Source organism: Lepus europaeus, chromosome 18 (assembly GCF_033115175.1).
Source record: "Lepus europaeus isolate LE1 chromosome 18, mLepTim1.pri, whole genome shotgun sequence".
In the NCBI taxonomy this organism is placed as follows: domain Eukaryota; kingdom Metazoa; phylum Chordata; class Mammalia; order Lagomorpha; family Leporidae; genus Lepus; species Lepus europaeus.
Window position 1 is genome coordinate 32,983,879 of NC_084844.1, and position 12,838 is coordinate 32,996,716.

The 12,838-nt window shown below is 53.6% G+C and overlaps 1 protein-coding gene across 2 annotated transcripts; it reads right to left on the reverse strand.

Annotated features, from left to right (window-relative positions):
• Nucleotides 1–5,439: 5,439 nt before the first annotated feature.
• MRPS23 (mitochondrial ribosomal protein S23) lies at nt 5,440–12,053 on the reverse strand. Of its 2 annotated transcripts, none has more exons than XM_062216400.1 (5): nt 11,944–12,053; nt 11,334–11,504; nt 7,615–7,692; nt 7,273–7,399; nt 5,440–5,836 (listed from the first exon to the last, which is right to left on the reverse strand). In XM_062216400.1, exons 1-5 carry the CDS (start codon nt 11,985–11,987, stop codon nt 5,690–5,692), a joined length of 567 nt encoding a protein of 188 aa, XP_062072384.1. In that variant the 5' UTR covers nt 11,988–12,053; the 3' UTR covers nt 5,440–5,689. The 2 variants fall into 2 exon arrangements, with proteins under 2 accessions (XP_062072384.1, XP_062072382.1); XM_062216398.1 differs by having other exon boundaries at nt 5,441–5,842.
• Nucleotides 12,054–12,838: the final 785 nt, after the last annotated feature.

Genomic DNA, 12,838 nt, shown 5'->3' on the forward strand with positions numbered 1-12,838 from the left:
GCACTTTGCTGCGTGTTTCCCAGGCCTGCGGTTCTAAATGCCACAGTGACTATTAAACAGTGTCCTGGCCGCGGGCAGCGGGCGGGAGCCCAGATGGATCGAGTATCTTTTTCATCTGAGCTGCTCACCAAAAACAAAGCATCCGCTGACCTTTCGCTAACTGCTGGAAGGAAAATGCTTGATAAATAATAAATAGACCCCTCCTGGATGCTGCTTAGAACCGCCTTTTAATTAAAAGGACGGAGCAGCCAGAAGGTCAGGTAACTGACATTTATTTAAGTCGCATCCGCTGAGGATAAAACTACTTGAAACGCGCTTCCGTTGTCAGCTAGCAGTCCACAGAAGTCCCCTCCCTGGAATCTGCGAGGAGGAGGGTGGCGAGAGACAAAACACTTAACTTCCTGGCTCTGCCGCCTGCCCCTAGCAACACTCCCTTCCCCGCTGCTCCAGGCCTGGCCTCGTCCAATCAGAGCAGCGCCTGCCGCACCGAGCGAGCGCTACCCCAGGAACGACACAAAAGCCATTTCCCGTCTTTGCCACAGGAGGGCAGGTGCCCTTCTCTGCCAGCCCAAGGTGACCTCAGCCAAGGTGCTCACTGAACCTCAGTGAACCTCATCTCGCCGCGCACAGCCGCAGGCTGGGAACACAGGGCTAACGCAGCCAGTGCCACACCTGCACCTCGGGCTGCCCTCAGCGGAGAGAGCAGGCAGACAATGACGGCCTAGAAGCCGCCGGTCCCACCCACCCTCTCCTTCCCTGTGCTGCACTGGGTCGTGCACCCTCATTCCCAGGTGCTCAGAACACTGCCAGCCCAGCCCCGCCCGAGTCAGGTGTGGTAACAGCCAAGAGCTGAGAACGGATGAGGCCCAACAGCTGTGTCCCCAGGGGCAGAGGCAGACACCGGTGGGAGCCACAGAAAATCCTGACATCCCACTGGAATAACTTGTTTTTTAAAAAGAAGTCTGCTGGGGCCGGCGCCATGGTGTAGTGAGTAAAGCCGCCACCTGTGGGACCAGCGTCCCAAATGGGTACTGGTTCCTGCCCGGGCTGCTCCACTTCGGATCCAGCTCCCTGCTAATGGCCTGGGGGAGCAGCGGAGGACGGCTCAAGCGCTTGGGCCCCTGCCCCCATGTGGGAGACCTGGATGAGGCTCTAGGCTTCCAGTGGGCCCAGCCCTGGCTGTTGCGACCATGTGGGGAATGAACCAGCAGATGGCAGGTATCTCTCTCTCTCCAACTCAGCCCTTAAATAAATAGGTAAAATCTTTTATAAAAATCTGCTGGATGCTTCTAAGTGGCGAGCTGTCATTTATTCCGAGAGAGAGGCATCATTTTAACCAAATTGGGGATCCCTGAGATGCAGACGACTCAGGAATGCCACGTCCATGGTCACGGAACGCCACACAGAGCATTAGACAGAACTGCAATACCTGGGCTGGGGCCAGTGCTGGGGTGGGTTGAGTGGCCACTTGTCATGCTGGCATCCCGTATCAGAGTGCTGGTTCGAGACCCAGCTTCTCCACTTCCAATCCAGCTCCCTGCTAATGCACCTAGGAAAGCAGATGGCCCAAGTGCTTGGGACCCCTGCCACCCACATGGAAGACCCAGATGGAGTTCCTGGCTCCTGGCTTCAGCTTGGCCCAGCCCTGGCTGTTGCAGCCTTTTGAGGAGTGAACCAGCAGGTGGAAGATCTGACAGCCTTTCAATTAAGCAGATTAATACATACATAAGGGTGGTTTTTAAGCCGCCCATCAGCGACCAGATCTACCCAAAAAGAGCAAAGGTAGACTCTGTCATCTAGTAGTGAGTCCAAGACTCAGGAAACCCGGGGTTGGGATGAATAAAGACCTGGGTTGCCAGCGTTTGCCGCCTTCTCATTCCCTCTGTCCTTGAACTGAGTGCCTTCGGCTGGCCGGTCTCCACCCTCCTGTGTCTTTCTCCACTCCACCTGGAGAGCTCGTCCGTTGTCCGGCTGCAAAGCCCAGCCCTGTACCGGGCCTTTCTCCCTTCCTCCCAGACACCCGTCTGGAACACAGCTTCACGGGCTGAGACTAGCAGCTGTCTTCTGAGAGCACCCATTCCTCTCCCCCACGTGGCCGGCTGCTGGTGACACTGCTCGTCTTCCGGCCTCCTCTTTGGTCCTCTCCCCTCCCTCCTGCCCATCCCGCCCCCATTCTTGGAATCACGTCGCTCCTAGGCACATCCCCCTTCCCCACTCCAACTTTCCTGCACTGAACTCCTCCGTGCTGTCGTCAAGGCCTCCGCGGCCCCACCCCACCCTGTCCTGTCCCTCAAGATAGTAACAACCCACCCGCCACACACATCACGAAGGAGCTCTGCATTCAGTATCTCGACTGACTCCTACAGCGCTCCCTGGATCCAGAGGCACACAGTCCTGACTGTGAAGGCCGGGCAACGGGAGCGGGCGCAAGCTCACACCGGGACCACTGGAGCGCCCAGAACAAGAACCCAGACGCGGACCTCGCCAGGCCGAGAGGTCTGCTCTGACAGGTCTACTGCTTCCGTGCACACCAAGAATCTGTGCCCTCCTTTGCGCGTTCACTCTTCACTCGGACCAAGGCCTCAGCCAATCAGGCAGGAAACACACTACGGCCCAGGCGCCCACCCCAGGGAAATGCCTCGAAAGCGCGCGGTCTCTGGGCGAGGTAAGGGACCGATGTTTGGTTCCACCATGAGGCAAGGTTTCCACACAGTCGGCGTTTGAAGCCCATGGTGACGGGGAGCGTGCTCCTGGCAGAAGACAGCTCACACTTCAACCACGAGCGCCTACTGGGCTCCCAGGACCCCCAGCCCGCTCCAGGGCCCTCACCCCCTGGACCCTACCCCTGTGCCCGTGATAGTGGAGGACTCTGGTTGCTTCCGCTCGCTCTTGTCTTCCCAACTTGATCTTCAGAATGTGGTCACATTTCCATTCTCTCGAAGAACACTATGGGGCCTGGTGACAGCTTTGTTCCAACTGTGGGACTAGTTCTGAATTCCCTAAGGAAGTGTCACACCTTTCACTATGCTTGGATCGCTGAGACTCGACCTAAAGAGGCCTCCAGGCCGGTGCCGCGGCTCACTAGGCTAATCCTCCGCCTGCGGTGCCGGCACACCGGGTTCTAGTCCTGGTGGCTCCTTTACCAGTCCAGTTCTCTGCTGTGGCCCGGGAGTGCAGTGGAGGATGGCCCAGGTCCTTGGGCCCTGCACCCGCATGGGAGACCAGGAGGAAGCACCTGGCTCCTGGCTTTGGATCGGCACACATGCCAGCCGTAGCGGCCATTGGAGGGTGAACCAACAGAAAAGGAAGACTTTCTCTCTCTCTAACTCTGTCAAAAAAAAAAAAAAGAAAAAAAGCCTCCAAGTGTCCAAGTGCCGGCAGCTGCCAGGACTGCCTCTCCTCACGGTCCCAGTCACGCTGAGTGGGATCAGGACGCGCATCTGTCCTAGCGGCCGAAGGTGCTGAAGACACCTGTCCCACAGCTGAGTGCCTGGCTTTGATCCCTGGCTCCAGCTGCCTGCCTAACGCACACCCTGGCTGGCTCCGAGTGCTTGGGCTCCTGTCATTCACCTGGGAGACCTGGGCTGAGTCCATGGCTGCCAGCAGAGCTCAGCTCCACCCAGCCCCGCTGCGGGCATTTGGAGAGTGAACCAGCACACGGGAGCACTCTCTTCCAATTTAAAGAAAAAACATGTGTGGGACAACAGGCACTCACACGTTGCCAGTAAGTATATAACTCAGCACGATTTCTGTGGAGATGACAGAAACTACAGGTGAGCTGTCCCCTGAGCCAGCACCCACAGGTGCACCAGGCCACCGCAGCTCGGTACACAGAAACAAGGTACGTTTTCACCGGCTGGGCACTGATCAAACCGTGATGGAAGATCTCTGTGACAAATGAGTATTAGCGGGAAAAACAAGGTACAGGCTCATACGTACAGCAGCTCTGTAGACACAATCGGAATATTTCTAGAAAGCCACACAAAGAAAATGGCGGTAGTGTGGCCTCAGGGAAGGGAATATGGGTAGCAAGGGACAGAAATGGGAGACTATTTACTTTTAAATTCCAAATCATGTATAATTTTTTGAAGAATTATGCAATAAAAAACTTTTTTAAAAAGAGGCTTCATTATTGTGGCAAAGAAACTGCCTTTAAAAACCTGGCAACGTAAGGCCTGAAGCTAAGGGACGCCTCTTTCTCCACTATTCCACTGAAAACGGACCCAGCTCCTTTACCCACACAAGTCCTCTTCCCAAGGCCCAGTGTGGCACTCAGTACACAACAGTTGCCTAACATATGTGTTCCCATGGATTAGATTTTCTTCCTCATCTAAAAGTAACGAAATGCCTAAGCAGTGATAAGGCTATGGGGAAACAGCACTGCTCAGAACTGCTCCTGCCGCACCTGCTCCCCGCATCGTGTGTAAGGATGTGTAGGCTGGTTGAGGACCCTGCCTACTGTGTACCAGGAGGCGGAAGAAACCCTGCACAAAGAAGAACCAGGTAGAAAATCCACATAAGTTTTAAAATAAGGAATCTTAAGCATTCCTAGGAACTGAAAACTACTGGTTTCATCGCAGATACGAAGGCTACAATCTCAGAGGTCTATTTTCTTTACTTAGTAAAACATAAGAGAAAAGAGGAAGGCAAGACAGTGGGTAAGGGAGGCAGGTTACCGGTGGAGAAAGTCATCTGAATTAGGTGACCCTGCACCGGGCAACCCAGTTACCTACTGAGATGTCACTGGAAGTCAGTTTCAGCGGGTGTAATCACTCATTCATTCACCCAATAAATAAGCACTGAGCAACCAATACCTGTCCTAATTGCCTGCCACACACTCGATCTGTGACATTCTAGGTAGTTTTGGTGTTTGTCCATCATCAGTGTTAGGTCCTCACTCTTACTGCAAAGCACAATCAGCTTGGCCTCAAACTGAAAGTCAATAGTTGGGCCAGTGCGGTGCCAGCATCCCATATGGACACCGGTTAAAAGTCCTGGCTGCTCCACATCCAATCCAGTTCTCTGCTATGGTCTGGGAAAGCAGTAGAGGATAGCCCAAATCCTTGGGCCCCTGCTCCCGCATGGGAGACCCAGAAGAAGCTCCTGGCTCCTGGCTTCTAATTGGCGCAGCTCCAGCCATTGCGGCCAATTGGGGAGTAACCAGCAGATGGAAGACCACCCCCCCACCCCCAGCTCTAACTCTTTCAAATAAATAGATCTTTAAAAAAAATAGTCAGTAGTTCTCTTGCAAAATGTATAAAGATGGTCTACAGAGAGAGGGAGCTGGTGAAGAGACCACACCACACGTGAAGATAAAAGGCAGAGGGATGCAGATACACACCAGGGAATCAAATGCAGCCAGCCCACTCGCCAACACAAACATCAGAGCAAACCGACTCCGAACAACTCCCACTCCAACAATCTTTCCCGAGGTCTCGCCGTGTTATTTACAATTTCAAAGTCAATTTACTTTGTATGCAACAGGGGGAGTCTTTATTTGTAATGTCCTAAAACTGAAGCTCTTTCAAACCATGATGCTGAGCTTTAGGACGGCCGAGAGACAGGAACTAAGAAAAGGCAAACATGATGCCTTGGAGATCAAGAAACATTTACACAGTTCTGCTGTTCGAAACAGCTCGGGCTTCAGCTGGGGAGCAGAGCGTGGCTGGCGGCACCGCGGCCGCGGCCCTCAGGCAGGCGGCAGGCCTTTCCACTCATCTGCAGACGCCTCCAAGCGCGGGGCCTGTGGGTCCTCTCTCCGAGGCTGGTTTTCTTCCACCCCAGCCTGGGGTCTGGCACTCTCACGTTCAGACTTCCTGGAAACAGGACCACCTTCCTGTTGCTTAGAAGAGCGGACAGAGGTGAGTCACACACACGCTGGCATTTCCCCTGTTAGCTGCCTGAAGCCACACTAGGCGCATTCTGTCACTGAGTGAGCAGCTGAGCACTGGCCTCTTGGGCCAAATCCTACTATGACAAAGGGAAACATGACAAAAATGTCTATAGAACCACAGCTGCAAAACTCCTAATAATGAATTGTTTGTTCCAAGAAGCAGTCATTACCACAACATTCCAGTACATTGAATCTAACAGTATCAGAGCTAGAGTTTAAGAACATGAGCCAAGGATCAGGAAAGAAAATCAAACCTCTCGGCCGGCGCCGCGGCTCACTAGGCTAATCCTCCGCCTTGCGGCACCGGCACACCAGGTTCTAGTCCCGGTCGGGGCACCGATCCTGTCCCGGTTGCCCCTCTTCCAGGCCAGCTCTCTGCTGTGGCCAGGGAGTGCAGTGGAGGATGACCCAAGTTCTTGGGCCCTGCACCCCATGGGAGACCAGGAGAAGCACCTGGCTCCTGCCATCGGATCGGCGCGATGCGCCGGCAGCAACGCGCCTACCGCGGCGGCCATTGGAGGGTGAACCAACGGCAAAGGAAGACCTTTCTCTCTATCTCTCTCTCACTGTCCACTCTGCCTGTCAAAAAATTAAAAAAAAAAAAAAGAAAGAAAATCAAACCTCTCTTCAACTTGTGACAGATAGACAACAAAAACATTTTAAACAATAAAATACTCAGAGCTCTTGGGATGGGTGTTGCGGTGTAAAGCCATAGCCCATGATGCCACATGGGTGCCAGTTCATGGCCTGGCTGCTCTACTTTTTATCCAGCTCTCTGCTATGGCCTGGGAAAGCAGCAGAAGATGGCCCAAGCACTTGAGCCCCTGCACCCATGTGGGCGACCCGGAAGAAGCTCCTGACACCTGGCTTCCACCTGGCCCAGCCTTGGCTGTTGAGGCCACCTGGGGAGTAAACCAGCAGATGGAAGATCTCTCTCCGTCTCTCTGTGTAATTCTGACTTTCAAATAATTAAATAAATCTTTTTTTTTTAAAGATTTATTAAAGATTTTATTTATTAAAGATTTTTTAAAGATTTATTTATTTATTTGAAAGTCAGAGTTAAATAGAGAGAAGGAGAGGCAGAGAGAGCGAGGTCTTCCATTCAATGGTTCACTCCCCAAATGGCTGCAACGGCCAGAGCTGTGCCAATCTGAAACCAGGAACCAGGAGCTTCTTCCGGGTCTTCCATGCGAGCACAGGGGCCCAAGGACTTGGGCCATTTTCCGCTGTTTTTCCAGGCCATAGCAGAGAGCTGGATCGGAACTGAAGCGTCTAGGACTCAAACTGACAACCATATGGGATGCCAGCTCTGCAGGCAGAGGCTTTACCCTCTATGCCACAGTGCCGGCCCCAATAAATCTTTAAAAACAGATACTCACAGTTCTTGTTTCTCCTATTCGTCTTAAAATGATACCTTCTGCCAATAAAGCCTTCCCTGTTTCCACAAATAACTTTTCTTCGTCTGTTTCTCCAAGTTTCTGTAGCTCAATGTATTTCTCCACAAACCTAGAATTGTAAGCAGTCACAACTCAGGTCTATATGTCAGGGCTGTGAAGTTGTGCTTCTACACAGCATCAAGCCCTCCCTTAACAGACCTTCTAGAAGGAACATATTTTTCCACAAGTGGAATTCAACAAAATTCCTCAAACTGGTAACTAAACCAAAATAGAAGGAGGGGAGAGGTGGGAGGGCAGAAACCCAGGGCTCGCACAGTGACTTACCGTTGACAGGTAGACTTGAAGTTTGGATTGAATAGATCAAAAGCTTTTGGACCAGATCCATAGGCTGAATAAAACTTCCTAGAAAATAAACATTACAATATAAACCTCCAACTACAGATGGTGCCCAGGAACACAGTGCAGGGCCCCAGGGGTGTCAGGACAGCGCGACCTACACAGCCTGTGCTGTACCCACGTGGGAGACAGTGATGAAGCTCCTGGCTCCCGGCTTCAGCCTGGCCCAGCCCTGGCTGTTGTGACCTTTGGGGAGTATACCAGCAGATGGAAGGCCTCTCTGCCTCTCCCACTCTGTAACTCTTTCAAACAGAAATAAATAAATCCTTAAAAAAGAAACACTGTTCTACATCTTGCCTTTTTTGAAACTGAGTTAAAATTTCCACTTCATAAAATAAGTCTTTTTGTCTGTCTTCACGTCATTTGAAAGGCAGACAGACAAGACAGAGAGTGCTTTTATCAGCTGGTTCACTCCTCAAACTCCCACACCAGCCAGGGCTGTGCCAGACTGAAGCCAAGAGCCAGGAACTCCATCCGGGTCCTCCATATGGGTAGCAGGAACCCAAGTAGCTGAACATCACCTACTGCCTTCCAGGGGGCACACAGCAAGACGCTGGAGGAGAAGCAGAGTTGCTGGGCCTTGAATCAAGCACTCCACTCTGGGATGTGGGCATCCCATAGAGTCTTAACCACTGCCCCAAATGCCCACCCCCAAATTCATCATTGTTAAGTGTACAATTCACTGATAGTTCATACATTCACAGATTTGTACAACTCTCACTTCTGTCTGCTCCCACTTTTATCACCCACAAAGGAGGCCCGGTGTCCACCAGGCAGTCAGTCCCCGCTCCCCCCACAGCTTGCCTTGTTTCACCTGGAAGTCCCTAGAACTCACTTTAAACCAGTGTATGCAGACGGACTCCAGCCCTTCACCGCTGCCTTCCCTACCCTACCTCACACACATGGTATTACTGATCAGGACGTGTGCAATCGTAACTAAGCAAACCAACCTGCCAAAATGCTTTCCAAAGAGACTGCACAACTTCCAGTAATGTCTGAATGCCTGCTTCCGCGTGACTTTTCATCTTTTGATCTTCACCAGCTTGGTAAGCTGAGAAAGGACAGCTCATTGTCATTTTAATTGGCTTCTCTTATGAAAGAGACTGGACGCGGTCTCAAGCTTAACAGCAAACAGAACTTCCTTTTCTGTGACCTGGCCATGTTCTTCGCCCATCTTCCTGTTTGGTAGCCGTTACAGACTGAATGCTCGTGTCAGCCCTAAAATTCCTGTTACAACTCTAATCCCGGTGTGCCGGCGTGTGGGGTGGGGCCTCTGGACGGGGACTAGATCACGAGCTGAGCCCTCAGGCAGGGATCAGCCGCCTTGTAAGAGGGTGAGAGCAGAGCATTTACTTCTCTGGTTCCCCCTTGTGAGGACACAAAGAAGGCGGAGGAGCCTGCATTGTGGTGCTATACGGTAATCCTCCGCCTGTGGCGCCAGCATCCCATAAGGGGCACCGGTTCTAGTCCCAGCTGCTCTTCTGATCCAGCTCTCTGCTATGGCCTGGGAAAGCAGTAGAAGAAGGGTCCAAGTCCTTGGGCCCCTGCACCCACATGGCAAACCCAGACAAAACACCTAGCTCCTGGCTTTGGATTGGCGCAGCTCCAGCCGTTGCGGCCATTTCGGGAGTGAACCAATGGACGGAAGACCTTTCTCTCTGTGTCTCCCTCTCACTGTCTGTAACTCTACCTCTCAAATAAATAAATCAAACATTTCATAAAAATAAATAAAAAAGGCAGAGCACCCCCACCCCAGCCTCCAGAACGATGAGGAACACCTTGCTGGTGTTCAGAAGCCTGGTAATTTACTAAGCAGCCCAAACTAAGACAATGGTCTTTCTCTTACTGATTTATGAGCAAACTTTGTAGCACACCAGTAGGAAATTAATTGCAGAAAACCTTTCCCAGTTGGCCCTTGATTCTAGTTGTGGCATTTTGCTATGGAGGAAATCTGAATGTTTTCTTTATGGTTTCTCGGTTTTACGGCAGGCTCAGAAAGGCCTTTATCACTCAGATGGTTTTTAAGTTCTCCCAGGTTTTCTTCCAGTACAGTTATGACTTCCCTTTTACATTTACGTTCTGATACATCTGGAATTTGTTATAAGTTCTTAAAAATATCCCCCTACCAAAAAAAAACCCACAGAGATAAAGGTTCAATGAATTACATAAATACAAGGTAATCACATTCAACCAGAAACAGGAAGCAATAAAATGTTCCAAATTCTGCAACGCTACCCAAAGTAGAGGCACACATCATTTTAGTGTGTAAATGAAACACAACCACACCCCCACCAAGTACGTACTGGGTCCAACAGAGAGTGCTAAAAAGGCATTTAATTCCCCCCGAAAGAGCTCACATTCTCCCCTGAGAATTTCCAGGTACAATAAAACCATACTTGTTCTGCTACCTTAAAAAAGTGTGGGGGCCAAGGGGGGCCTTCAAGGAGAGGTGCCTGGACCCCAGGGGAGTTTAACTGCGGCGGCAGGAATAGAGATCTGCACTCAGGTCAATCACCAGGCTCGACACTGAGGAGAAAGGAAGCATCCAAGCTGTGGTACTAAGATCTCGTCAGCACCTCAGGGGAAGCCTGTGTCAGCAGGTTCCCAGTGAGGGCTTTACTGCTCATTTAGAGCTCTGACAGGCAGACGGGGATGCTAATCGTGGCCACAGAAGTGGATTCTAATCACCGACCCAGCCTTGATTCAAGGAGCTAATAAAACGCTGACGGCCCCCATGTGACCCTCCATCCTTCCTCCTCAGCCGGCCACAGTGCGGCCAGTAGTGGCTTCCCTCAGGAGACAGTGTCGGAGCAGCTTACATGCCACATGCTAGGACAGGTACTGAGGACATCTTTAGGAACACTGCCAGGGGGGCCGGCGCTGTGGCACAGTAGGGTAAGCCTCCACCTGCAGGGCCGGCATCCCACAAGGGCGCTGGTTCTAGTCCCGGCTGCTCCTCCTCCAATCCAGCTCCCTGCTAACAGCCTGGGACAGCAGTAGAGGATGGCCCAAGTCCTTGGGCCCCAGTACCCACGTGGGAGACCTGGAGGAAGCTCCTGGCTCCTGGCTTCAGATCGGTGCAGCTCCAGCCATTGCAGCCATTTGGGGAGTGAACCAGCATATGGAAGACCTCTCTCTCTCTCTCTCTCTCTGCCTCTGTCTGTAACTCTTACCTCTCAAATAAAATAAAATAAAATCTTAGGAAAAAGCACTGCCATTAGAAGCAGGTCTTCTGTGGCCGTTTAGGTTTGAGGAGAAAGCAAGAGAAGGAGAAGAGACTGGAGAATGGGCATCTGCTGCTTTCAACACCTGATCTGCACTTTGAAACTGACAGGAAGAGAGCTGACTTTACCGGGAAACCTTCCTAAACCCTCTAAACCTAAAGGCAATTACACGAACACAAAGAAGAAACTGGCAGATTGGAATGCGTTAAGGTGCCACGCTCGTGCCCGGAAACACGCCGCTGGGCTCTGCATTCCCTGCCCCACAGCTTCTGTTTCTTCCACCTCGGGCGCTCACTTCCCAATCTGCCTAGATGCCCCAGCCTGCGCCCCAGGACAAGCCTCCTTAGGTAAGTTACCAGGCTGCTACCTTCCGAAGCCCGAGGCCTCGCGTCCCCGGCATGACCACGGGGGCTGCACACTTACGCCCTAATGCGATCCTCGTGGTACAGGATGTCCTGCACGGGCGCTTTGGCCTTGCCGTATCTCAAGCGGGGCCTGCGGAAGACCGGCTCCCTCAGCGGGGGGAAGGCGGCATAGATGTCATACCAGAGCGGCTTCTCCTTCAACACCCCGGCCCGAATCAGGTCCCGAGTCCTGGGGCAGGGAACAGAGCAGGGGTCAGGGGACAACAGCCTGCCATACCCCGACTCCGTCCAGCCCAGGGATCAGGCGGTCCGCAATTCAGTACCGGGCGGGCGCGGGGCAGGGCTGCTGCCCACCTCCGGGGAGGACAGGCGCCCTTCCACGTCGCCAAGCCGACCCGACTCCCCTTCCGCGCGTCCCTCCCCGGCGCCGTCCCGGGAAGCGCCAATGATCGCCCAACGGCCTCGTCCCAGACACCTCCACCCGGGACCGAGAAGTCGTCGCCAAGCACAACTGCTGACAGCCAGGGGACAGCACGGCTCCCGCGCTCACACCCCGCGGGATGCGATGCCGGGCCCCGCTGTGGCCCGCGCCGGCAAGAGCAGGACCCGCCGGGAAGGCCCCCCCAACCCGGGCAGGTCCTTCTGCTGCCCCAGCTCCGAGCACACACCGCGAGAAGATGCTGCCCACGGTCTCCAGCCGGCTGCCAGCCATCCTCGGCGCCGGGGACCGAGCGCGACCAGCCGCTCCCGGAACCGGAAGCTGCGGCGGCCAATAAAGGGGACGGAAGTTGCTGGCCGAGCGAGGATCGCGGCGCGAACGCCAAATCCTCAATCGGCAGAGCGAACCAGGCAGAAGCAAATGATAAGCCGATCCGGGGCGCTCCGAGGGGCCGTCCCGCGTTCAGACAGGAGCACTCGATAGCGGAGCCAAGAGGAGGGGCGCTATCCCGAGCCGGGAAGAAGCCGCGACTGACTGACGCGGGGGAGGGACTAGCTGTGACGGTGCTTCACCTCTTCTGACCTTTTTGAGCGAGTCTCTTCGAGAAGGTGGGAGTGCGCGGGGTTAAGGAAAAAGACAATTGCAGGGCAGCGCCTGTAGTGGGATCCTGGCCTGGGGGGCGGGGGAGAACACTTGTAGTCCTGCCTGTGACCGTGTGGAAGGATGGAGAGGGGGAGGTGTTTCGTTTTTGTTTTTGTTTTTTTAGATAATCCAGTTTGTGGTCATAGCTGGGCTTTTTAATCCAGTGAACCTCATACACAGTTCCCCCCCGGGGTGGGGGCCATTGTCTGGGTCAGCAGGAGAGATCCCCAAATCACCCGGGAGAGGCTCCTGGGGTCTGGGGTCTGTTTGACAGCAGTCACTACTTGTTTGCGTTAGCCCAGCGAGCCCACTCCTGCCTACAAGTGAGAAGGCAGGGCCACAGGAGGCTAACTGACCGGATAGGCTATGGCCACAGCCAGCCCTGCAGCCCCACCCCCCCCAACCCCCCCCCCCCCCCCGCCTGGGCCCCCAGGACCCAGCACTGCCTCCCTAGACTAAAGCAGGAGGCGGAGGCAGTGATG

What these genes read in the sequence shown, in the direction of transcription:
- MRPS23 (XM_062216398.1), bottom strand. Translation starts at nt 11,987, where the DNA reads ATGGCTGGCAGCCGGCTGGAGACCGTGGGCAGCATCTTCTCGCG. An exon ending in CACGAGGATCGCATTAGGGC is followed by an intron (nt 7,693 to 11,333) that starts GTAAGTGTGCAG and finishes TTTATTTTCTAG; the next exon opens with GAAGTTTTATTCAGCCTATG. An exon ending in TTCAAGTCTACCTGTCAACG is followed by an intron (nt 7,400 to 7,614) that starts GTAAGTCACTGT and finishes TTACAATTCTAG; the next exon opens with GTTTGTGGAGAAATACATTG.